The sequence below is a fragment of the Bubalus kerabau genome, chromosome 1, assembly GCF_029407905.1.
Source record: "Bubalus kerabau isolate K-KA32 ecotype Philippines breed swamp buffalo chromosome 1, PCC_UOA_SB_1v2, whole genome shotgun sequence".
Lineage (NCBI taxonomy): Eukaryota > Metazoa > Chordata > Mammalia > Artiodactyla > Bovidae > Bubalus > Bubalus kerabau.
Genome location: NC_073624.1, coordinates 238,294,903 through 238,321,813, shown reverse-complemented (window position 1 = coordinate 238,321,813; position 26,911 = coordinate 238,294,903). Strand labels below are relative to the sequence as shown.

General features: G+C 39.7%; 1 protein-coding gene across 1 annotated transcript in view; it reads right to left on the bottom strand.

Moving 5' to 3' along the window:
* The window catches only part of ITK (IL2 inducible T cell kinase), a 60,032-nt gene extending 36,787 nt beyond the window's left edge, over window positions 1–23,245 (bottom strand). The window contains exons 1-4 of the mRNA XM_055560612.1: window positions 22,971–23,245; window positions 4,245–4,349; window positions 2,742–2,823; window positions 324–452 (exon numbers count right to left, since the gene is read on the bottom strand). Of these exons, the coding sequence (XP_055416587.1) occupies window positions 324–452; window positions 2,742–2,823; window positions 4,245–4,349; window positions 22,971–23,108 (454 nt within the window). The 5' untranslated portion in view covers window positions 23,109–23,245. The remainder of the gene's footprint in view (window positions 1–323; window positions 453–2,741; window positions 2,824–4,244; window positions 4,350–22,970) is intronic.
* Between the last annotated feature and the right edge of the window lie 3,666 nt (window positions 23,246–26,911).

Here is a 26,911-nt window from a genome sequence, read left to right as displayed (position 1 = left end):
CTGGAAAAGGAAATGGCAACCCCCTCCAGTATTCTTGCCTGGAAAATCCCATGGACAGAGGAGCCTGGTGGGCTATAGTTCTTGGGGTTGCGAAGAGTTGGACATGTCTGAGTGCACATACACACATACACACACACTCGAGATGAAAAAACACCAACAGACTGGTGTTAGAGGCAGATGACTATCTTCTGAAAGTTTGAAAATGTGAAATTTTGCATTCAATCCTGGACACCCCTGGTGATGGGAAGCAAAGAACCTTTACTTCCTACTAGCAGAGTGGTCAGTCATTATATGAAGAAGAAAGGGAATTCATAATCGCTTACCATTTTTGGTGGGATCATACTGGGCACAGCCCACTGCAAGCTTCTCCATCTGAGCACAGCACCGCCATCTCCCATCCAACCAGAAATTAGGATGATACTTGGGCACCAAACTGTTGTTATTCCTGGTTTCTGAAAGGAGTTGGCACCAGCAGAAAAGTTATTTCCAGGTCAGTCACTCAAGAGCCACCAACTTTACAATTCCTTGAGATTGGACCCTGCTGTGTGAACTTGCATGAGTATTACCTAGAGTAGCCAGAAAAAAATGGCCTTTTTTCCTGGGCACATAGAAGCATGTATATTGAATTTAGGCATCAGCAGATCTGGATTCTTATCCAGCTGTGCCTTTGGTTAGTTGTGTGTCTTTGGGTTGAGCAAAATCCTCATTTGATTCCCAGTTCCCACTGTGCCATGGGATTGTTAGATGGGGTCTCTGGGCCCCACAAAAATGCCTTAGGGAACTCAGGGAAGACTGAGTGGGTGTGATTCTCACCACTCCATCTCTCCCATCTCTACCCATAGCAACTTTGCTTTTATCCTTTCTAGATTTGTGGCTGTAAAGTCAAATTTTGGTACAGGAGAAGAGAGGCTTTCCTGGTGGGAAAAAAAAGTATAAAAAACTGACAGGTTATCTCAAATGCCTCTTTCAGCTCTAACATCCTGTGAGTAAAATCCCTTCACTGAGGGAGAGCGGCCAGTGAGAGTAGTTGGGGCCCTTTTGATTACTTTGTGTGCTAGTGTTTGTTCTGTGCCTGTGAATGTTAAACTTGAGAGCACTTCTCAGTTTATCTGGCACTTTCCATTTGAGACTCACAACAATCTTGGAAGAAGATAAGACTTGTATATTTATTCTCATTTTTCAGATAAGGGCATCTTGGGTCCCATGATTTCAGATGGCTTGCCTACTGTCAGTCTCTGTAGCTGCTTAGATTAATATTTGAATCTATTTTTCCTGCAAAGCTCGGCCTTCAGGCTAAATGACAATAATAGTAATACAGACTAAATGCTTTCTTTGGGTATGATTCCAAGTGTCTGCCGTGTCCTAGCATCACTGACTCAATGGACATGAATTTGAGCAAACTCCAGGAGATAGTGGAGGACAGAGGAAGCTGGTGAGGTGCAGTTCATGGGGTTGCAAAGAGTTGGAGACAACTTAGCAACTGGACAACAACAACAAACTCTTTTAATTCTCACAATAACCCTATGACTATCTGTTGCTAGTCAAGTAAGGAAATGGAGATACTGAAAAGTCAAGGAATTTGCCCAAGGTCACACTATTATTGGCAGAGCTAGAGCTTTTTCCTTAGCAGCCTGGTTCCACATCTCATGTATGTAAATACTGTGCTGGTTCTGATTATGCTGTTGAGAAGGTGAGCCCTAAGAAGTACCCTTACAATGATCCGAAAACCTTTAAGACCAGTTGATATTTGTTGGGTGCTGACTATGGACCTGGTCAGTTCCAAGAGACTTACTCTTAGCAGCTCTGGAGGCAGGTGCTTTTTTAAAAAAATATTAATGTGTAGCTGACTTACAATATTAGTTTCAGATACACAACACAGTGATTCAATATTTTTATGAATTGTACAGACTCATGTATGTACAGATTACATACATACAAACTTATTATAAAATAGTGACTATATTCCTTGTGCTGTACATTACATTCCTGTGACTTACTTATTTTATGACTGGTATTTTGTACCTTTTCATCCCTTTGTCTATTTTGCCCCTCCTCCCACCCCTCTCTCCTTTGGAAACTGCTAGTTTGCTCTCTGTCTCTGTGAGTCTGTTTCTGTTTTGTGATATTCATTTGTTTTATGTTTTACTCATGTAAATGAGAACATACAGGATTTTCCTTTTTCTGTCTGCTTATTTTACTTTGCATAATACAGGGAAGGAGATACTATTATTATTATTCCCTCCTCCTCTCCTTGTTAAAAATAGATGGGGAAATTGAAGCACAGAGCAGTTGAGTTGCCTGAACACACATGGCTAGTGAGTGCCAGAGCCGGGATTCAAGCCCAGGTCCTCTAGCTTGAGGGCCCATGCTCTTGTTCTTCATTCAACACAAGGAGTCAGTAGACATTTTTTTTAAAGGGCCTAATAGTAAATAGTTTGGTTTTACTTACCAGGAGACACAACAGATACATTTGGAGGTACTTACATAACCCTTTAAAATAGAACCGTTAAAAAATATTAAAAACATCCTTATCTAAGAGCCTTACAAAAACAGGGGCCTAGCAGGATTTGCCTGATACTGTACTGTACTGGTTATTGCCCAAGTTGAAACTTTGGGAGTCCCCACCAACACCAAAAGGAAGAAATATTTGACCATCAGCTGCTCTTTATTTGATCATGGAACTCAAGCATTCTTGAGGATCTAGAGGTCTCAGAGATTCAGTCACACAGGAGGCCAGTTACCTTCTTTGAGGGCCAGCACCCAGCGCTGCCGGCTCTCCCGGTCTGGAGCAAACACATACAGGAGGTAGTTGTCGTGAACAACCTGGAGACGCACAGAGAGTTCAAGGTAAGCAGTGAAGTCGGAGGTGGATGACTGACAGAGGCCCCTCTGGGTTACTGGGCTGAGAGTGGGGTCTCAGGCTGTTGTCAAAAAGGCAAACATCTGGGTGATCTGGGGACTAGTGCCCTTTTTATCTAGAAGTTTGAATGCTGTGCAGATAAGCCATCACTACATTAAAACAGCTGGAGAAAAGAGTTTCCCACTTAACTAGGCAGCATATTTCTCACATTAATTTTTCAATGATTAAAAAATTATGGCATATGAAAGAATAAGATATTAGATGAAGATATATAACTGAGATTTCTTTAAACTTATTTTGAAATAAGTGATTCAGGAATTTCCAAAGATAGTACAGAGTTCCTATATACTTTTCACCCACATTTCTTCAATGACAGCATCTTCATAACAAAATACGTCTTTAAAACCAGGAAATTGACATTGGTGCAGTACTATTAACTATACAACAGATCTTTGGATTTCACCAGGTTGTTTTTTCATGCATGCATTAGTAATTGGAGTTTCAATGATGAGAAAAATACCTGTTACTCCTTTTACTTTCCGTACTAAAAATTCCAACTTGTGGAGGTCACTTTTCTAGTAGGAAAAAAGTTCTTTCCTATGCCACATTGAAAATGAAATATTAACTCCTCAGATTGACAAACATGAATGGTAACCCCAGGATGTGCAAGAAGATATCCACTCTTTCAGAACCATAAATATCAAGAGTGGTAACAAGATTTAGACAATGTCATGACCTAAAGACTACAGATACTCTCCATCAGCTCTGCTCAATAGAACTTTCTGCAGTGATGGAAATTTAAAATCTTGGCTGTCCAAAATTAGCCACTAGCCCGTGGCTATTGAAGATGTGAAATGTTTATTCATTCACTGTGGCTTAGTGTGACTCAGAGCTGATTAATGTTGTGTAATTTGAATTAATTTCCATTTAAATGTAAGCATTCACATGTGGCTAGTGGCTACTGTATTGGACAGCACAACTCCAGATAATTCTCAGATTATAAAATCTGAGTCTTTTTATTCTAGAACTTCCAATCAATTTATAACCAAGGAGTGTAATCTATTGTCTGAAATTATAAGTAAACTGTGCTTACAGAATGTTAGGCTTGGGGCTGTTGATTATTTTTTTTCCTCCCCCTAGGAATAGAGTAATTAGGACTTTCCTTGAGGTAGGGAAGACATGAAAGAAAGGGAAATGAGGGATGACAACTTTTTCAAAATTTTGTAATTAATCTTTGTTGAATGAATGTGTCATTGAAAGAACACAGCAGATTTCTTCTGGGCGTGGTCTAAGTCATCTCTGGGCCACCTTCTCATTCAGTGACTGAGCATTTCAACCACCATCCAAGAAATGGAGAACTAGACCCCTGGCCTGATGGACTTACCTGAAATGGATATTTATAGTGACATGGGATGATAATGTCACTTTTCACAATCTCGACACATTTGATTCGGGAGAGTTCGATGGAACCCTTCAAAGTGCGCTTTTTCTGTGGGGAGGAAAAACACATTCCATTTGAGGAAGAAGGAAGACAATATTTTTGTCCAGGTGGCTTCTAGAAATCCATTACTAGATAAGATCCATCGTAAACCAACCCTGCAAATATCCAGAAGCTCCTTCTTGGCCCTTGGTGCCTTAGAAGGACACTCTGAAGCAGACTCCTGGGAGTACATGTTATTTGAATCATCTTCTTGATGAAGTGATGGACCTCTGTTCATTGAGCTTCTGGGTCTTATATCTCAGTGAACTTGTGACAAATAGCAGCATTTGCAGAACTTTTGGCTAGAATGGGTAGTGCAGACCCCACATGTGCCAGTTTTTTCTGTTTTGTGCCTATCCCTGGCCTTATTAGCATAGCAAGTGAGCTCAGGCCTTACCTGCTTGGTGACAAATACTTTTAGTGGCACCTTTCTTTTCTACATCTGCCTTCTCTGTGTCCCTTGGTTATCCACGGTCCCACAATGGCACCCCTGTAGGACATTCCTGACTCTGCTCTGTTACTATCTCATCCAGTTATACTGGCCCCAGTTTTCATCTCCTTGGAAGCTTACTGGATGTATTCCTTGATAACTAATTCATATAATGGTCTTTGTGGCTTGTAACGATGTTACATGTTACCGATTTCTAAAGGTCCTTGTCCTTGGATCCCAGGAGATGTTAGATTGGTAGACCAGCAGGCTCCATGGAAGGCTAGTCAGGGGAAAGCTCCTGGAGAGCAGGAGCCCTTCACAGGTGCCTAGAATTAGGCTTCTGTTGAGAATAGAGTTTAGTTCAGTTATGGAACAAGTTGCAAAACACTTCATTATAGCTTAAGAGGTAGCACAAATGGTGGTTAATTGGGCATAAGATTGGAAAGGGCTAGGGACAAAGTTAGGCTCTGCCTCCAACCATCTCTGTGACCTTGGGACATGCATCAGACTTTCCTGAACTTCACTTTCCACATCTGAGAAGTGAAGATAATTATGCCTACCCTTGAAGTAATGATTGCAGACTAAAATAGGAACAGGTACTCTAATTACCTGGCTTATGATGGATGCTCTCAATAAAGGATACCCTCCCAGGAAAAGAGGCTAAAGAAGTCCTAACTATGGCAAAAGAGCAGTGATATATGAGGGCACTTTCTGGGTATTTGGGGAGCTAGGACACCATCAGATTCTCCAGAAATGAGCTCAGACTTTACTTACCACTTTTTGGTACCAAGGTTGGTGGCTGGCCTTTGCCTTAGTAGCCGAGGCACAGAACTGAGATGAAAAAGTCAAGGTGTGAGAAGTACCCCCTATCAAATACAGGGAAGCTTTATGGAATTTCTTTCTAAAAATTTTTCTTTCTGGAAACTTTAGTTTTGAAAGTACAAAATCTACCCATGTTCATTGTAACAAATAAAGCAATATGGAGGCATGTGATAAAATTATTTCTAATATCTTAGCATTCTACCCTTCTCCACAACTCTGAGGTAGCCAAGGTTAACCATTTGGAATGTATATGTCTTTCCCACACATACTTATGGAATATAAATAAACAAAAATGACATCTCCTCTACATAGTGGTCTTCAATGTGCTTTAGTAATCTCAGGATGTATTAAGAGATCAGTCTTCCCTTAAAAACCTCTGAAAACATATGCCCTTTGGAGCCAAACTATCTTCTCAAACTTCCCAAACTTTAGAGTCTTCCACAGCTAAATACATGTCCTGATCCTGCCCATAATTATAGTCTTCTGAATGGTTAATCTGTTTTCAAAAGCAGAAGAGCACAAGAGAGCTGCCTTTTCAACAACCATCTGCAGCTACAGGTGGTAAACAGGGAGTCTGAGCTTTGAGGTTATCTTGGTTTTTAACCTCTTTCGGGTTATTTCCTTAGTAGTGTACATAGCGAAATGCAACAGAAGGCTCGTGGCCGTAACATGACAACTCTGTCTACAGACATTTTGCTCCCTGGAACCTACCAAGTCCTGCATTTCTGAGGGCAGAGACCAAGACATCAGTTACAGTGTCCCTCAAGTGTGTCACAGTGGCTAGTCTACAACAGGCGCACAATTAGGATGATATGAACAAAGGGCGCCATGTTGGAACCCAGCTTAAATAGTCTAAGTCAGACTTACGGCTCATGCATTTAGCTATTCAGGAATATTTCTTGCCAGCTCTGAACCAGGGCTATTCTTAGTGCAGGAAGCAGAGAGACAAAAAGAGTAGACTTTCTCATGGAGCTCTAGTCAGAAAGGTAGACAATATAAAGTGCTCTATGGAGAATAGGATAGGTTGATATGATCAGTTTGTAGTCACACTGGCCTTACCGGAGAGAGGGCATTTGAAAAGGGACCAGAAAATCGAAAAAGGGGCCAGATGTGAGAAGATATAGGAGCCTGAGCACAAAGTAGAATAAACAGCAAGAGCAAAAAACCCTGGGGTAGAAACTTTCTGGATAAGTTTGAGTTGTTAATAGCCTGGGATCATCATAGTCAAGGCATCAAGTAGACATAAATAGTAACTGGAGTGATAAATTGGGATCCAAATTCTATGTGAAGTTCTAAAGCAGCGTTAACCCACAGAAACATAGTGAGAGCTACATAGGGAATTTAAAATTTTCTATTAGCCACTCTAAAAATAGCAAAAAGAAAAAGTATAATTAATTTTAAGAACACAGTACTTGATTTAACCCCGTGTTTCTAAGTATTATCATTTCTACACATCATTGACATAAAAAATTGAGACCTATTACATTTAAGAACTAAGTCTTTGAAATCATATATTTCACAAGACATCTCAATTTGGATTCTCCACACAACAAGTGATCAGTTGCCACACATGCCTGGAAGCTACCTTATTGGGCAGTGTGGCTTCAAGATTTCCAAGGAAAATTTCTCCAAACTCAGATGATCTCCTTTGACTTCTTAATGTTTGAGTTCCAACATAGATATTTAGAGACTGTCAGGTGAGCCTTCTGTTGAAATGGATGTCATGTTCCATCATCAAAGCTCAGTCTCATTCCCAAAGGAATGATCAGGCTACCCCCTCACAGTCTCTCCTGCTTGGTCAGTCTCTCCAATTCCTGAGGCCTCCTCAGATCTGTTAAGTTGTAAACAGCAGGGTAATCTGTGCCTTCCCTGAGCCGGGCACAGGGGACAGCCAGTCAGCAAGCTAAACACCACTTCATCTCTGGGAAATGGTGATGGCCTGTAATCATCCCAAACAACTGTGCTATTTCTGAAAAATGCCAGCCTAAAACCTTCCAAGGAAACCACACAAAAGCCACCAGAGAAAGAGAGACACCAAGTAAAACAGGCACCCCTCTGGTTGAAAGATCACAGAACTTCACTTGACCTTGTATCTTTTCCTGGCCACGTTCAAAGCTGTCCTCCTATTCCAGAGTTTCACCCCAGACATCTGACATGTATCAAACACTATCCAAGAAGATGCTTGATGCCCACATAGTTGTACAAAGTCGAGCTGGTGCAAATGTCTTTGATATCTCCTTTCTTTTTATATTAATATATGAAATGGAATTTTGGATTGTGACTTTCTTTCAAAGAGAGGGAGGAAAAACAAAAGATTTTGGGAGCATTTCCTATACTTCAGGCACTCAAAGGGCATCTTATTTGGTCATGATCCTATGAAGTATTATTCCCCCATTTTTTAGGTGAGGACATTGAGGTTCAGAGGGGCCAAGTCTTTTTATAAGTGAGCATACAAACTCAATTCTATGACTGAAGAACCTGAGTGCTTAATGACTGCTTCATGGCTTTGTACCTGCCTTGATTTAATGTAGGAGACTTTTATTCCCTGAACCTAATGCTGAACAATCAGTTGTGTGGTGGATTCCTCCAAGCCGTGACCCAGCAGAGATTTATTTCTGCCCTGTTTGGTTGTGTAGTGCTTATGTTGGATTTCAAAGTGGGAGCACAGAACTCCCTCTTTGCTGGTGTAATATTGGCTCCATAGCTGCTCAGCTAGTCTAGCAGATACATCAGTAAGAAGCTATGTATCTATTATCCATGAAAGGATATCTCTACCCTTCTGAAAACAGCAGAACTTCAATTTTCTCCTCTGATGAGGCTGAGTGGGACAGAAACAGAACTTTCACATCAGGCAGACCCTTTCTGCCAGATTATCTGTGCAACCTCAGGCAAGTGTCTCAATTTTTTGGTTGCCTTTCTTTTTTTTTTTAAGTGGTAATAATAACAGTCCTTGAATCATTGGGTTAAACTAGAGGATTTGAAAGAACTATGTAAGCCTACATTCAAAAGATAAATCAACCACTAAAGTGTTACTTTCTATCCTTTCCTTCTCCAAATGGTGCCCATAGAACAAGATTTCACCCTCTTGTCGTTATGTGTTCACCTTTTCTTTGGGGATTTTCTTTCAGGCAAATATGTAATGGGAACCACCATTTGGGAGAACAACATTAATATTTAACTGATGATCCTGGTGATTTTGACATTCTGGAGTTATTTGTTTGCCAATTATTTGTAAAATCAGGACAAAACTTTAAAAGGGGCCTGTTGCTTGGTCCTCCCCACTGTGTCCCATTTGCTCACATGTTAGCAAATGTGATGACTTTAGTTCTCTTCTTACCTTTTCCCTGGGCTGTCAAAACCTTCCCCAGATAGTCATTCACCCAAAGTTTAACTTCCTGATAGTTTAAGATGTGGCTTGTTTCACAGAAGTTTGGATTAGGACATATATTAGAGACTTAAGCCCAGAGGGAGATTCGACAAACATATTTCAGGCATCATCTGAGAAAGTTGTTCAAAAGGAACCAACTGTTTTTCAAAGGGGAGGGATGGTTTTAAGACTTTCTTGGATCACACTGTAAAAGAAGCCACATGCTACCTTTATCAGAACTTCCTTGAAATGACCTCGGAGAAGGAAATAGCAATCCACTCCAGTATTCTTGCCTGGAGAATTCTATGGACAGAAGAGCCTGGTGGGCGAGAGTCCATGGGGTCACAAAAAGTTGGACAAGACTGAGCTACTAACATACTTTGAAATGAGGAAGTCTTTCTGATGATGATGTTAATCAGGCACTTTAAATTTTTACTCATTGCTTCTTCTGGGGTATGGTACAGCCATTGCCTCTATCTGAAATGGCACAATGATGCAATTGAAATGGAAACTTATGTCATGTGAGGTGAAACTTGGGGGTTGCTGTCCCCTACCCCAACCAGAATGCAGGCTATCAGTTCTAAGATTGGTTTTAGGGGCTTTCCTGGATTCTAGTTTCATCTCTGCAAAGCATGCTGTAGGTAACCCATGCGTTCACTCCCAGTCTCCCAATGCAGCTTTTGGTCTTTTACAACAAAGGGAACCCTCACATTGCAGGAAAGAAAAGAAGAGATTCGGAACTTGGAAAAGTCATGGTTTGAATCCCTGTAAGAACAAGTAATATTGGGCAAGTTGTCTCAGTTCTCTGGGCTTAGTTCTCTTAGGTCTTGTTAATCATTTAGTTCTCGGGGAGTCACGGAGATGCTGACAGTTGCCGCTCAGGTATACAGCAGCATCTTCTAGAATACCAGTGTAATTTATAACTAGCTGCTGCTGGTTCTTCTCCTCTCCCAGCTTATCTTCCCTTGGACCTACCTCTTTACTCCCACTAACCTTCAAAGTTCTGGGAGGGTCCGGAGCTAAGGTAGAAGATTTTGAGGCTTCTGGACTGACTTAAAGGAAACTATGATCCATCCCACACCTGCCCTCTTGTCTTTCCTTTTTTCCACAAGACCTTTTAGTCGTGGCTTTCCTCAACTCAGCTTTTCACACTGTGGTTTATGATGAGGCTGGTTTTGCTGTGGGGAAAATTTTCAAGCTTCCCTTACAGTCTTCCATCTTGTTAGCTGTAGCACCCTGACTACCTGAAAATAAAAGGATTTTACCTACCCCTCCCTCCCCCGTTTAAAAAAAAAAAAGAAGAAAAAGAAAAAAAAAGGAAACAGGACTACACTCTTGTACAGTTTCCAGATGCATTTTGAGACCCTCTATTAAAATTATGAATGCATTTTCTCACAAGAAACTATTAAAAGCAGATACTCCTGGGAGGGGTTCTGGGATTTGAGAGTAGAAAGTAGAAAGAGAGCCTTTCTTTTCACCTCCTGTCCTTCTATACAGTTTCACTGTTTTACCATAAACATGTATTTCTTTTATTATATTTTAAAGCAGTTATCTAAAATAAATGAATACATTTGCCTTATAGGATCTATCCTAAGGAAACATTTATTCAAGATACATAAAGACACAGGAAAAAGGATGTTCCTCGTGGCATTATTTATTACACTAAAAAGTCTAGAGGAACCTAAATATCTACAATAGACAAATGGTCACGTTAGTCATGGTTCATCTATCTTGTGACCATGCTGTAGCCATCAACAAAGAGTAAAGTTAGTCTATACAGAAGGGAAAATATATATATTAAAATGTAAAAAGCTGGTTTAGAGCAATAGATGGAAGCAGCATCTCATTTTTAGGAAAAGAGATAATAAAATATATAATAATATGTCCAATAATCAAAGAAATAGTACAGGTAAGAATGCTGCTATCCTGGTTCTCCTTTGTGGATGACATCATGGCAGATTTTTGCAGTGTAAGTTATATATTACTATATTTCAAGTTTTTGCAGTGAGCATATAAATTTATTAAGCAGGAAAATAAAAGTACTATTTTAAAGCAGTCACAGATTTTACAAACACTACACTGTAATGCAGTTTTGGCAGATGACTATAGGAGAAGGCCAAGAGATACATATCACATGCTGGGTGTGCAAAATGATGAAGCTCTTCGCGCTCCCATCAACAGTCAGCGGCATCCAGGCAGCACCTGCCACATGCTCGTTTGTATCCATAGAGGTTCAAGTTCATGACATTTCCTCTCATGTTCTTCTTGAGTGATAGCAACTTTCTTCATAAATTAATAAAGCAGCTCTGTGTGCTTTTATATGGTATATCTGTCTTTGAGAATTCTAGAATAATTCAAGAGTGATCCTAAACCTCATTCTTCTCAGCAATGATAGCAGTGATGTTAGCCTTAAAAAGCAGGTTTGTTTAAATTTCCTGAAGCAAGTGGAGAGAGCGAAAAGGACTTAATGTAGAAATTAAGAGCAAGAACTAAGTGGTACAGAGTAGATCCTGAAGATGTCCTGCACATTTTGTTTGTCAGCACCTCTGGTCTTTGAATGCTCTTTCAAAGCCTTCTTTCTTTCCAGAATAGGGTATGTCAGCTTTTTAAAGAGCTTTAACGAATATATTTCTATATCTTTTTCAAGCACTGGAGAGTTAGTAGCAAAAGCATATAGATGGATAACAATGTCATTAGATTTTAGGAAATCTATAAAGGTGATGTTCAATTAACATTTGTTACTTGGTTGATGGAGGGAACAGAAGGTAAGACTAAATGTGCAGCAGAAAGTAATATTTGTGGACCCTATGACAAACTCTTAACAGAAATGATTTGAATAAGTTATCTAGAATGATTGGCAAGTGGATAACAATTTCTTGACAATGAAAAGGAAAGTGAAAACTAGTCTGTGCAAAGGTTTTAGCTAATAAAGAGCTCCTCCAAATTATTATGGAAGACACTAAAAAATTATAGAAAGATGGGTAAAAGGGATATAAATTACTCTTAAGTATATGAAAAGATGCTCGTTCACTATAGTAATGGAAGTATAAATAAATTTTACTGAGACACCATTTTTAAGACTTGCAAAGATCAAAATATATGATAATACTGTTGGTGAGGTTTTTGAGAAAACAAGCATTTCACACATGACCCTGAAGAATGTTGACTCGTACAACTTCATTGGAGATTAATTTGGTTATGTTACGCAAAACAAGAGATGCAAATATCTTTTGACACAGCAATCCCATTTTTATAAATGTTTTCTATAGACCAGGGCTACTCAATCTTGGCATTATTATTTAATAACATTTTGGGCTGGATTATTCTTTGCTGTGAGTTTGTTCTGTGTCTTGTAGGATACTTAGCATCCCTAGCTCCACTCACCAAAGCCAGTGGCACTTCCTTCCCCAGGTATGACAACCAAAACTTTCTCCAGACATTGCCAATGATGGGCAAAATCACCCCTGGTTAAGAACCCCTATGTAGACATACTTATACATGTTGTGAGTGAGATACCTATGAGGTTATTCATTCCTCACTGTTTGTAATGACAAAACAAATGGAAATGGACTAAAAGTCCATCAAGATGATTTTTTTATCTGTACAAAAAAATATTATGCAATCAAAGGGAAAAAAAGAACAAAGAAGCCCCTTGCATACAGTATAGATTGATCTTTAAGAAGTCTTGCTAATCAACCAAAAGAAAAGCTAGGAGGCATATGTAGAGCCCACCAGGCTCCTCTGTCTATGGAATTCTCCAGGCAAAAATACTGAATCGGTAGCCATTCCCTTCTCCAGAGAATCTTCCCAACCCAGGGATCGAACCTGGGTCTCCTGCATTGCAGGCAGATTCTTTACCATCTGAGCCACCAGGGAAGCCCAGGTAGAATATGCTACCATTGTATAAGAAGTGGAGGGGAGGAAAGAAAGTTATTTGTATTTACATATGTATACATAAAGTATCATTGTAGGACTTCCCTGGTGGCACAGTGGATAAGAATCTGCCTCCCAGCGTAGGGGACATGGGTTCGATCCTTGGTCCAGGAAGATTGCATATACCGTGGAGCACCTAATCCCACACACCACACTACTGGAGCCCACACGCCACCCTACTGGAGCCTGCGCTCCAGAGCCTGGACTCCCCGACAAGAAGCCACCTCAATGAGAAATCTGTGCACTGCATCTAGAGAGTAACTACTGCTCGCCACAACTAGAGAAAGTCCATACAAAGCAACAAAAACCCAGTGCAGCCAAAAATAAGTAAATTAAATTGAAAGTAAAGTACATTGGAAGAACTGATAAGTTGATTCTGATGGTTGTTTTCAGGCAGGAAAGCAGTGTGAGATCAAACTACTGGGAATCACTGATCCCAAGGGAAGTTGTTGCTTTTGTTCTCATGGCCACTATTGTGACCTTGGGCAAATGGCTTCACTTCCCTGTGTCTTGATTGCTTCCTCTCTAAAACAGAACTTGGCTTTTATCTCCTTCAAAGAATTGTGAAGATAAACTAGAAAAATCCAGAGGAGCAAGTTCAGCCCTCTCCTTGTGGTTATTGTTGCAGGCTGCTGCTGTTGCTGCTGCTGTTGTGTGTCATTCATGCAGGTCTGCCAGGCTAACAGGAGCAGTCCTACTGGTCTCTGCTCAGGAACTCCATTAAACAGTGCTGGAAACTCACCAGCGAGTCCTTGTCCCAACTCTCCCTTCTCAGCCACCATAGCTTCTATTACACGACTTCTCGGACCCAAACAAGTTCTACATCTAAGAATACCCATTGTAGAACTCTTAATCCAATTTTAATATTTGTCCCAGATGTCTGACCTAAGAAAAGATACTTAGCTTCTTCAAGCCTTTGTTTCTTCTTCAATACAATGGGGATAAACATTGGACCTACTGCATATGGTTATTGTGAATATTTCTGATATGATGCATTTAAAGCACTTAATTTGGTGCCCTGGCAACTCAGCAAGGACTCATTAGATATTGGCTCATATTGTTCTGAATTTTACATTGGTTACATTTGAAATGATGGCCCTCTTTTTAGGATGCATTCTTGGGTTCATGCTTGGATTTTGATAACATGCCTTTTTATCAGTCATACAGTTATTAATCATCTCTTATATGTATTACTTCCTGGAAAGATTTCCATATTTAACTAATCTCCATGTCTATTTGTGAATTCCTAATATGACTGGCAGTGAGATACAATCACATGGTTTCCATTTCTTTTGAGCTGGAAGGGTCTTTAGAGATCATTCAGTCCAATTTTGTATGTTAGAGATGAGGCTTCAAGGTGAAATGACTTTCTCAACTAGCTTTTATCTTTTCATTTCTACTATTCAATTTACAGCCTTGGGAGACTGAAATCATAGAATTGGAAGCACCTAGGTGATATTTTCTGGTCAAGGGTAAGGCCAAGAGGGTAGGGACAGCCTACCTTTTTCTTGCTTCAACTAGAATACTTTCTCTTCTGCTTCACGTACATGAATGGGAATAGCATATATAATTCTGTACTAAAAGGGGGCTCCATGCTTAGAAAAGTTTTAAAACTTTGATCTAGTCCGATCCCTTGGCACTATGGGCAAGATAACCAAATCCCAGATAGAAGAAGGTCTTGAACAAAGTAACCCAGGTTAATCAGAACCGGATCCCCAGTAAGCTGCTGTGTTGTTGCTTTCTTACCTCATTCCACTTTCCTAGAATTCCAGAATTATGGTCTGCTTGAGAGTTTCAGTTCCTGAGGCCCTATCTAAAATTAGAGTTGACCTCAACAGAGCAGTCAAAAATGGCTTATGTGATACGCCCCTGTATTTCATTTGCTTCTTAATACAGACGCTTGATGATCTAACCCAGAGAGCTCATTCATGTAAACCTTTCAGATGCCCTAAGATCATCATCTAGGGAGACTAATATCTTGCAGAGTAGGAGGTTTTGGCCACTCCTTCCTTCCTACTATGTAGGGAGTGGGTTCATCTACATATGGACTCACTTTAAATCAAATAAAGTTACCCATGCATAGAATATTATATTTCCCCCTCTCTCTCACTATAACATTCAAAACCTATAAAAATAGTGTATTTGAAGATCATCACAACAGTGGGATTCTTTTGTTTTTATTAGTTTCTTCTTAGAAACATAATCTTCTCCAGTGGTACTGGTAACTATTGGTGGTCCCAAGCATTGCTTCAGTCTCTTTGGAAGATTATGTAACAATGAATGGTAGAGATCAGAAAATGCTATCCTGTGATACATCCCATATAACTCTATCGTAAGGAGGCATTTAAAAAAGCAGACTGTTCTATATTAGGTATACTATTATTTTTAAGCATTTTCAGTGCATCTGAGAACAACCTGAAAGTCACATAGCAGATGATAGATAAGTTTGTCAATGTGTTCAGTACAGAAAATAGATAAGTATATCTTTGACATGAACAACTTGATTATTAAAAAAAAAAAACACGTATTTGAGAAAAATTATTACTTTGGAGTCCATGAATGGAAATGTATCTAAAAAGGATAATAGAAAAAGAAGAAAATGGAAGAATAAATATTTTCATGCATTATAACTACATGGAAACTGAACTCTTGGGCTTTCCAGCTAAACCTTTCTTCCAGACTGAGTCAGGAACAAAGCCCTCACATGTACCGTCTTGCCCTGTGCCCTATTTTTACTGCAGAAACTGATTAATGGATGCACCAGTCTCTGAGCAGTCAGAATAGAATTTTATTTTAACCTTTGAGTATCTGCCTCTAAAACAAGAATTCTCTATCCAGTGGCTAGCTCCATAAGACATCAACATCCCATCACACACAAAAATCAATTCTCAAAGAAACCCTGTTAATGCATACATCAAAACCTCACATCCTTCACTTTGAGTGGCCTGAATTGCAAAGTACTTTGCTTTGGATTTTAACTTTTCTTTGCCTGACTTGGCCAGGCCCATATTTCTATCTCCATAGATGCTCTTCTGAAATCAGTGTGTTATGTGACCTTCATTCATTCCCTGGATATTTATTGAGCACCTACTACATGCTCAGCACATTACTAGATGCTGGTGATACAGGGATGAGAGAGGCAGTCGGTCATGAAAGTGACCTTCCAGTGGATGTAGAGACAGAACAGAAACAGGGCAGCACATCAATAAACCCAATCAAAAGTACAGATACTGAGGTATTAAAGTATCCATGGATTATAAAAGAAAAGAAAAAAAAGAAACAAGATTCTGGGAAAATATTTGAAGAGATGAAAAATAATAAAGAACCAATCCTACAAAAATCTTGAGTGTTCCAGACAGTGAGAGTAGCTAGTGCAATGACCCTGCCCTCAGTTCAGTTCAGTTGCTCAGTCGTGTCCGACTCTTTGCGACCCCATGAATTGCAGCATGCCAGGCCTCCCTGTTCATCACCAACTCCTGGAGTTTACCCAAACTCATGTCCATTGAGTTGGTGATGCCATCTAGCCATCTCATCCTCTGTCGTCCCCTTCTCATCCTGCCCCCAATACCTCCCAGTATCAGAGTCTTTTCCGATGAATCAACTCTTCGGATGAGGTGGCCAGAGTACTGGAGTTTCAGCTTTAGCATCATTCCTTCCAATGAATACCCAGGACTGATCTCCTTTAGAATGGACCAGTTGGATCTCCTTGCAGTCCAAGGGACTCTCAAGAGTCTTCTCCAACACCACAGTTTAAAAGCATCAATTCTTCAGTGCTCAGCTTTCTTCACAGTCCAACTCTCACATCCATACATGACTACTGGAAAAACCATACCCTTGACTAGATGGACCTTTGTTGGAAAAGTAATGTCTCTGCTTTTGAATATGCTATCTAGGTTGGTCCTAACTTTCCTTCCAAGGAGTAAGCATCTTTTAATTTCATGGCTGCAATCACCATCTGCAGTGATTTTGGAGCCCAAAAAGATAAAGTCTGACACTGTTTGCACTGTTTCCCCATCTATTTGGCATGGAGTGATGGGACCAGATGCCATGATCTTAGTTTTCTGAATGTTGAGCTTTAAGCCAACTTTTTCACTCTCCTCAGGACCTAAAAGTGAGCGCCCCCTTGAGTGTATCTCACCCTAGTCCTGCCTCAGTACAAAGGCCCTATCAGGAGGCATGGCTTGGGTGCTCAAGGTGTAGAAAGACAGCAGATATGATAGAAGCATGATGGATGAAGGGACCAGAAGCAATGAATCTGAGAGGCTGGTAGGGGCCATGGATGAAGAGTCTTGTAGGCCATGGTTGAGAATTAATTTAAATAGTCTAAACAGTCACAGCAGGATTTAAAGCAGGGCACAGTACCTGATTTCTCATTTTAAAAGTCTATTCTAGGTGTGTGGATAGTACAGAGTCTTGAGTGTCAGTGGGAACCGAGTCAGAAGGCAACTCAGTCACATAGGAATGAAGTGAAGAGAGACCATGAGTGGTGAACGTCTCAAGCAAAAATCCTGGGGTAGCTCTGAGAATGTTATCTACAAAAGGTTTAGCTGTAAAAGGGAAGGATGGAAGGGTAAGACAGGGTGGAGGGTGAAAGAGAGCAGTGTTGCTTGATTCTCCTAAAAGGAGGTGGGAGGGGTTACTGGCCTACCTGTTGGTTTTTACTTGTGTCTCTGACCCAAATCTTAAAACTCCAACCTCCTGAATCCTCCTCTTCATCTTTCAAGGCTAGGTCATGAACTGCTACCTTCAGGGAGTTCTGTTTATTTACCCCTGCACCCAGGAATTGCCTGTTTGAAATCTTGTATCGCTAGTTTTGTTCTCAACTCTTTTGGTGCTGAGCCTTGTTCTGTTAAGGGACCGTGTGTATAACTTTAACCTCTGCAACTGTGTCTATACCTCATACCCTTCCTTCCTCCTTGGTTCCCACCTTCCTTTCTTTCTTTCACAAATTTTGAACGAGTGAATAATATGTACTAGGCACTGTGGTAGACACTGGTGATGCCATCTTTAGCAAATTGGGCACCAGCCCTTGTAAAGCTTATAGTCTAATGGAGGGGAGGGGAGGGACATGACATTAGCACAATAATCACAGTAATAAATAGATAAGTATAATTTTGGCACTGAAATAAAGGTGTTTGATGTTGTGGCAAAGCATAAGAAGAGATGACCTAGGCTGGGGAAATGAAGGAAGGCTTCTTCAAGCAAGCGACATTGAAAATGGAGGTCTTAAAGTTGAAGAAAATTTCATGTGGTTGGCACTCAGTGAGAGAGGATCAAAGGAGCATGAACTGGGATGGAGGAGACAGTGTGATAGATTCTTGTGTCCACTCTCAGGATAAAGGGAGAACCACTGAAGGGACATGCCATCTTCTGATGAGGGTCATCAGGACATGATCACAGTCCACAGTCACCACGTGAAAAGCTTACCCTAGCTTCCTTGTGGGGAATGGAGTGATGGTGGGGAGGGTATAATGGGTGCAGGGATAGGGAACAGGGGTGCAGGGAGAAGGTATAGTGGGTACATGGAGACCATTAGGAGGTGGCAACAATCCCAGGTGAGAGATGCTGGCAGCTTCCATAAAGAAGGTGACTCTAGAAAATGGAAAGAAATGGACAGATCCTAGAGGAACTTTAAGCACCAAAGTTTGGACACATGGTAGAAGCTCCCAGAAGTGGAAGAAGACAAAGATTTTTCCTGGACTGTATGTGGAAATGATAGAGCTCATCACATATTTCATTGCAGAAGACCTACGTGGTACGGTTGCTGATTTTCAAGACTGCCTTTACATGGAGGACTCTAGAACAAGAAGGCATTACATACTTTGTAATAACCCAGTGGTGACCCCAATTGCCTAAGAGCAACAACTGTTCATAGTGATAAGAACTGTTCATCAGGAGGCTGTGTTGCCTCTGGAGACATAAGGGAGTTATTTAAATTCTCTTTGCCTCAGTTATATGCTCTGTTAATTGGGGTAATGATAGTTCCTAACTTATAAAGTAGGTATAAGGATTAGGTGAAATAATTCATTTAGCATAGTGACTGACAATAGTAAATAGTAAGTATTAGTTGCTGTTATTATTAAAATAATGATGAGACTCATCTCACTTAAAAAAATTCAGGAGTGATCATTTTATAACAGGTAAATAATATTAAAGGGGGTCACACAGCATTAAGCAACCTTTGCAAAGCCACACAGCTCTTAAGTGGTAAAGCTGCTCTTTGACCCAAATCTGACACCAGGAGCTGTGTTTTTGACCACTGTGCAATACTGCTGCCAGAAGCAAGGCAAGTGGACACTCTCCCCACCTGCCATCTTTCATTTAGGAAGGATGCATGTTACAAAGATGTTTCTGCCACTAGATCAGTAGGCTAAAGGGAAGTATCCTTGAGGAGTAGTCAGCCTACCCACACACTGACTAGGATGGGGATTTTGACTATTTTTCCTGTCTTATGTAAATGGTAATGGCTCCTGGGCCACGGTAACCACGGCAAACTTGATTCCTAAGGTACAGTGAGTCATTGAAATAGGGAAACCTTTCCTTTTCTCCCAAGGGCCTTTCAGAATATTAAGATGGTCCTATTAGTACCAAGCTTACAGCATACTTTTCTCATGAAATACTCAACACTGGTTGAAGTAGGTAGTGCCGGGGTCATTACTTTATAAATAGGAAACAGAGACTTAAAGAGGTTAAATGTGTTGCCTGAGATCCCACATCTAGAAAGTGAAAGAAGCACCATTTGAACCCACCACTAGCTGACTATTCTAGCCTCACCATTCTGTGACACTTGTGTCCTATCTGTGTTACCCCTCCTATCCTGTGCTTACTCAGAGTGCCTGAAGCCCACCATTTCTCTCTTTTACCCCTAAAAAGGATCTGATATCAGCCCTGTGCAACTAAGCACATTGTTCAGGTAGCTACCTCCCAGAAGTTTATTTTTATTTTAGCCTGCCTGTGATGTGCTGGAGCCTGCTTGTGTTGGCCTATGAGAGCCGATTGCTAAATTTTCAGGAATTCTGTCAGCTGGTAGACTTTACATTAGTAGTTTGAAATTGATCTTGATGGGAGTATTTGCACTACAGAAATTGGCAAACACTACAAACAAAGTCTCTCCCATATTCTCTACTGCCACTGCCATTGCAATGATTGTTTGGCATTTAGCAGGTGGACTCTCATTTTTCCTTGTCCTCTGTTAAAGACTGTTCAACAAGGGGGACCACTTTGCTAAGACATTGGCAGGCACAGGGGAGTGTCTGAAATCACGGCTGCCAGCAAGCCACCACCTGCCAACTCTCTGCTTCTTTTTGGCCCCCTACTCCAGCACGACTAAGGGGCTTCCTGGCCCCACTGAAAACACTTGCACATCTCAATATGGCAAACAGGCGTATGATAAAAGATCTAAATCCATGTTAAAACAAAATGCTCAATCAGGATGTAGTATAATGACCATGGGCATGGCAATTTGAAGTTAGGAAAAAATATATTTATTTTGCAGAACTACAGTATTCATTCCTGAATATGTGGAAGAATTGTTTTCATATGTCATAAATCCACAGAATTTTAGAGCTGCAGTGAACAGAATTTTATAAATAAGAAAAAAGAAAAAGAAGCTGAGACCCAGAGAGGGGAAATGTTGGCCCCAAATCATACATCTCATGATGCATGTATATCTTGCCCCACATATGTATTTAGTCATGGAAGAGAGGGAACCCAGGACCCTGATGTTAGCCTGACTTTGAAGAATCCTTAATACTTCCCTTCATTTGAAATGATTATGTTATGCCACCCTTCATTCTCCTTCACAGATATAATGATGATACAAATAGTAGCTAAATTTTATTAAGTGTTTACTAGGTGACAGGACTTATGCGCAGTTCTTTATATATTAAGTTGAACTATATGAAATTGCCAATATATGACCTTTTTCTTGGATCTACCAAAATGGTAATTTTCAGATAAGTCTATTTAAATACACCCTCTCTTAATTTTTACCATTTTTTCCCCCATGAAGAGAATATTATTATAACACCCATTTTACAAATGGCAGAACTGAGTTTTCATTTTAAAAAATAAATTAAAAAAAAATGCTTAAAAGCATTTCTTCCCACAGGTGTAATACTATTATCGTTTATGAGCAATGAACAATGCACTCCTGTGTGCAAATTGATGGCTCTAAGCAATGGAATGTCACATAGAGAAAAAATAATAATAACTAATATATCTTGTCTTTTTCAGTAACTTTGAAAAATTTTATAATCAGTAAATTCCTATATTTAAAGAAATGCTTTTTAAAATGTTATTTATGAATATAAAGCATAAGCATTAGAAAATAAGAAGTTTGATCTTTGTGAAACATATATCTGCTGTATCCTACATGGAAATGTTAAAAACTATAGGTCAGGGCTCCCCAGGATGAATTAATTGTCCTAGAATTTTCATAATGCTCAAATGAAGAAACTGAGTTATTTTTACAACCTTGCCTACATGCAAATTATAACCAACAAAATTCTGAATCAAGATTATTTTTCGTAGGACTATCTGCAAATACCATTGTACAGAACTCACAACCAAACAGTTCACAAGCAATAATTATGCTCAGAAACAATCAGTACTAACTACATGAGATGATACTATGTTGAATGTTGAGTCGGGGAAAAAAATTGGTAAAAACTACAAAATGGACTTTGAAAAACTATTTAAATGTAAATGAAAACTCTTTAAACATGAAATAAGAGCTTCTAATGTCCCATTCACAATTGGAAAAAAATTGACTGAGGTCATATGATTAATCAGCTCTAAATGATGAATCCTCCAGGTTGAAAACCTGGCTGTTGGCCCTGTTAATTTAGTCAAAGAATACATACTGAATACCTACTAAAGGGGCCTTGCACATAAGTAATTCCATATTCTTCCTAACTGATTGGTGGATTATTATCAGTAAGGATCTACTTAAGACATGCATGTCTTTTCACTTCTAAAAAACAGGCAGTATTATTTCACCAGCAGCTTAGAAGTTCAGGCATTTGTAGTCTCCATACCTGGCCTGGCCTCTTTCAAGACCCCATATCATTGAACACTTCAATCCCGGCTCTCAAAAGACCCAAACTCATGCCTACACCTACTAAGTTCGGTCCTGCTAAGAATCAGAGTGCCTTTGTCTCTAAGTGACTGTCAAGCACCTAATGTTGTTTTTGCTACCTCCCTGATGACAGAAAAATAATACAGTGATATAACAAGAAGGCAAACATGCTTCAAAAAATTGCTGAGGTGGGCTGTACAAGTGCTACTTCATAGAAACAAAGGATTTTAAAGAAGAAAGGAATGTTGTAGGTGGTGTTTCCAGTCCTTTCATTTTATCAAGAAAGAACTTGACACAGAGACATTTGCTGAGGCTAACTCACCTAGAGGAAAGTGGAGTTTGGTCCCCTGATGCCTCTTCCAGTGCTTTTTGTACCAAACTGCATTGTTATGATTATTTGTGTTGCTCTTATTATTACTGATGTTATGATATATAAGAATATCTTTAGAAATATAAAGACTGACTTAGCCAAGCAGCTGTAATCTTCTGGTAAGAACTGCTGGTCTGTACTGCATTATATTTTGTGTGTGATAACCCTAGTCTCCTGGGAAGTTCTCCAAGGGATGAAGAGGTTTACCACTGAGCTTTGTAAATTTTAGACAATTAAATGCCCAGAGACTATTATTCCAAATGTCAGGTGAGTGATGACATTGAGACAAATAAAATTGAATCCACAAAAATGTTGAACGGGACCCATCACTTAACCATTTCATTTGCCAAATAAAATAAAATTTAAAAGTTAAACTTAACCTTATATAGGAAAGACAAGCTAATGAGCAATAAACTTACTCTTTTACTGAAATCACCTAATATAATTACCCTTTCTTGACTACTCTCCACGTTCTCTCCCAGTTACTCTTACTATATTTTTTAGGTTGTTATAATAAGCACATCTGTATTTTCCGTGTTCTTATTTTATTCTATGTATATCTTTATGATTCAGCCCAATCTAACTATAAAATGTTATTTTAAAAATAGACAAATAGAGTGATCACATACCCCATGACGGTCTTCAAAGTATGCCAGGCTGGTTTTGGTTAAAACAAAGAATCGGACTTTAAAGTTTGAAGGAGAAGTTCTTCTCTTTTGTTGGGATTTCTTGATGAGCTGCTCTTCCAGGAGGATAAAGTTGTTCATGATCCAATTCTTGAAAAGTGATGCACCTTGTGCATCACCCCTCAGCACAACCAGAGGAAACAGCTTCAGGGCAAGGAATGCGATGGGGAGGCAGTTGATCTTCAGAGAGCTGTTCAAAGGCAGCTTGCCTCCAATATTATCTCTCTATCAACGTTCAGTCAACATTGCGGAGCTTCTCTTCTGATGTCAAAGCCCATAACCACATCCTTTCGAAATTCACAAAACTATGAGGCATATGTAAAAACTATGCATACCTTTTGCTGTATGGTTTAGAAATGTTTGAAAAACCTTAGACTCAAAATGATATGACTAATTAGAGTTCAATCTTTATAGTTCCTGGTTTAGCTCATCTAATAGTTAAGCTCCATAGTACAAGGGGTAGGAACATGTGCTTTGGAGTCGAGGGACATGGGTTGTATATTAGTTTTCTGTTGGCTTTTAAAATTACAACAAGTTTACTGGTTTGTGAATTTATTGTTCTGTGGTTCAGAAATGCAAAATGGGTCTCACTGAGCTAAAATCAAGATGTCAGCAGGGTGCGATCCTGTCTGGAAGATCTCAGGTAGAATCTGTTTCCTTGCCTTTCCCAGCTTTAGAACCACCCACATTCCTTTACCCTCTTCCTCCATCTTCAAAGCCTATGACAACAGTCAGTTGCTCTAATTTCATACAACTGTAACCTCTTCTTCTACCTTCCTCTTGCAAATTTAAGGATCCTTAAGATTACATTGGGTTTGTGTGGATAATCTAAAATAATCTCCCAATTTTAAGATCTGTTTATTAGTAGCCTTAATCCCACATTGCACCTTAATTCCCTCTTTGTCATATAAACTAACACAGGAGGTTGACTTCTGGCTCCACCAGCTTACTAACTGTGAGGCTACAGGCAATTACTTGAGGGTTCTGAGCCTCGGTTTTTTTTTTACTTGTGAAGGGGAGTAATGGTGCTCCTACATGTGGGGCTGCTCTCTGGCTTCCTTGCCAGTCTCATCTCATACCTTGCTCACCTATTTTCACTTCGGCCCTCATGCATGCTTCTCAGGCTGCTTTGAATATCTGCTCCCGTTGCCTGAGAACATCTCCTCTCCCCGGTTTTGCCTGCTGTAAGTTATACTACTAGTTTCAGCCTACACTTCCTGTCACTTCCTCAGGGAAGCCTTCCTGGCTTTACTAAGTCATTTCTACCAATTATATGCAGAAGACACCCTATGACATATCCTTTATGACAGTTGTCATTGTACTTTTTGGAGGGTGATTTTTGGATTAGTGTTTGTCTTCCCCACTAGTCTCAGGTCAGTTCAGTTCAGTCGCTCAGTTGTGTCAGACTCTTTGCAACCCCATGGACTGCAGCATGCCAGGCCTCCCTGTCCATCACCAACTCCCGGAGTTCACTCAGACTCACATCCATCGAGTCGGTGATGCCATCCAGCCATCTCATCCTCTGTTGCCCCCTTCTCCTCCTGCCCCCAATGTTTCCCAGCATCAGGGTCTTTTCCAATGAGTCAGCTCTTTGCGTCAGGTGGCCAAAGTATTGGAGTTCCAGCTTCAATATCAGTCTAGAAGCTCCCTAATGGTAAGGATGGTGTGTGGTTTTGCTCACCATTATATATTTAGCAGCTATTATGGTGCCTAGCACATTAAAAGGATGTTTAGAAAAATGGTGAATGAGTAATCAGCAAACTGCGTTGGACAATTATGGGAGACAATGGGCATAAAACACTTAAGAGAAATATTAAAGTTTATTAATTTGTTAAATTTAAAAGAAAGCTTGTAGTGGTTTATCTATGCTACAGTGAAATGATTGCTTTTCCACTGCAAAATTTAGTGGAAATGCTGAAAATAAGTAAATCCTTCAGAATGGCATACTAAACAAAGCATACACAGGCTCTGGAGAAAGACAGAATTATGCTGAAATCCCAGCTCTGTCACTTACTAAACTGTTTCTCTTTGAGAAATCAACTTATCCTCACTGATCTTTAGTCTCTTTGTGATGGTCCCTTTGAGAACTGAATCCCATAAACTCTGTAAGTGGTGGGTGCCAGTCATGTATCTGGCCTTGGAATTAGGATATAAGGTATCACGAGTGATTCCTACTTCTAGCAAGACGTAAATAACCAAGAAATCTCAGTGCAAGCAGAGATGGCATATACCAGACAAATAATAATGAATAATGAAACAGAACAACCATTATTACTATAGAGAAGTGCAATGATCTAAGAATTATTTTCCATGTAGATTACCACACTACAGCTTAATTTTGTCTCATATAACTGGATTTGTTGTTGTTTAATTGCTTGGTTGTGTCCAACTCTTTGAGAACCTGTGAACTGCCCCAGCATAATCAAGATAAGATTTGGGAAAGGGGATACTTTAAATGGTTTCTACTCTTTTGTTCTGAGGTTTTAAGACATATATGTGGAAATACATTGTCCAAAAGAGGTAGCATTTTTTTTCTCTCCTGAATATGGGCTTCATACAAGGATTGCTATTTTCTCCAAGTATCTATTCTCCCCTACTTTCCAGCTAACTGACTCCCTGAAGATTATCTGGGCATCTAGTCAACCACAATAAAGATTATATTTTTCAGTCATGTTAACTGTTTTATAGCTAACTGAATAGAGCAGAAGTTATGAGCATAACTTCAAGGAAACGTCCTTAATGGCAATCATCATACCCTTTTCATTCTTTCTCTTCCTTCCCCCTAACTAGAATGTGAATGTGATGGTTGGAGCTGTAGCAGCTATCTTAGACCATGAAGTAGAAATTGCATGTTGAGGTCGTTTTTTTGTTGTTATTGTTTAGTAGCTTAGGCCGTGTCTGACTCTTTGCAACCCCATGGACTATAGTCACCAGGCTCCTTTGTCTATGGGGTTTTCCAGGCAAGAATACTGGAGTGGGTCGCCATTCCCTTCTCCAGGTGATTTTCCTGACCCAGAGATTAAACCCGAGTCTCTTGCATTGGCAGGTGAATTCTTAGTTGCTGAGCCACCAGGAGGTCAATGGAATGTAAAACAGAAAGATTCTGGGTTCCTGATGATCTTGGGTCCTCCTTGCAGCATGGGAGCAATTTTTCTTTAACATAAAAAGAAAAAAAAAGTTCTTTTCTAAGCCTTTGTCAGTTTGAGGTTCTGTCACAATTAAAATTAAAAAATTAAACATTAAAACCTAATTTTAACTAATACAGAGCAAATTCCTAACTAGACTGAAAAGTCCTTTGAGAAGGGTAGATTTATACCTAGTTTGTTCGGGTTGAAAGATTTACAGACTTCACAAAGTATTGCCATGTGGGAAAGCAAAATGTCATCAATAGCTGTTGTAATAGTAGTTTTTCCTTTGCCTAGGCTCCATGGAGTGTAATGATAAGTAATTTTATCCTCTTTCCCATAGCACCTTCAATGGCACTTGTTGGGATTGGTCTTTGTCTTCACCTAAACAAAACCTTAAGAAGCTCAGTATTTCCCCCATCACTCTCAGGAAAACATACCTAAAAATAATCCCTTTGTTTGATTTGAAAAGTCCAATTCACAGGACCCAAATTCAAGAAACTCCTACTTGCCAAAGATGGAACAATTTGGGAATCAAATTCATTTTTTATGATGAATTGAAGAACAGTCAAAATGTCCAAATCATGAGTTCATAAAATACTTAAAAAAACTTCCAACCCATCAGTTACTTTTGGAGGGTGCTGGAGGGCAGATTTATTATCCTGTAAACTGGAAAACATAGGGAAAAAATAAAATGTATTTCCTGTTTCTCTTGAAGAACTGTATTTCAGTTTAGTAGTCAAATATTTAATAAGGAAA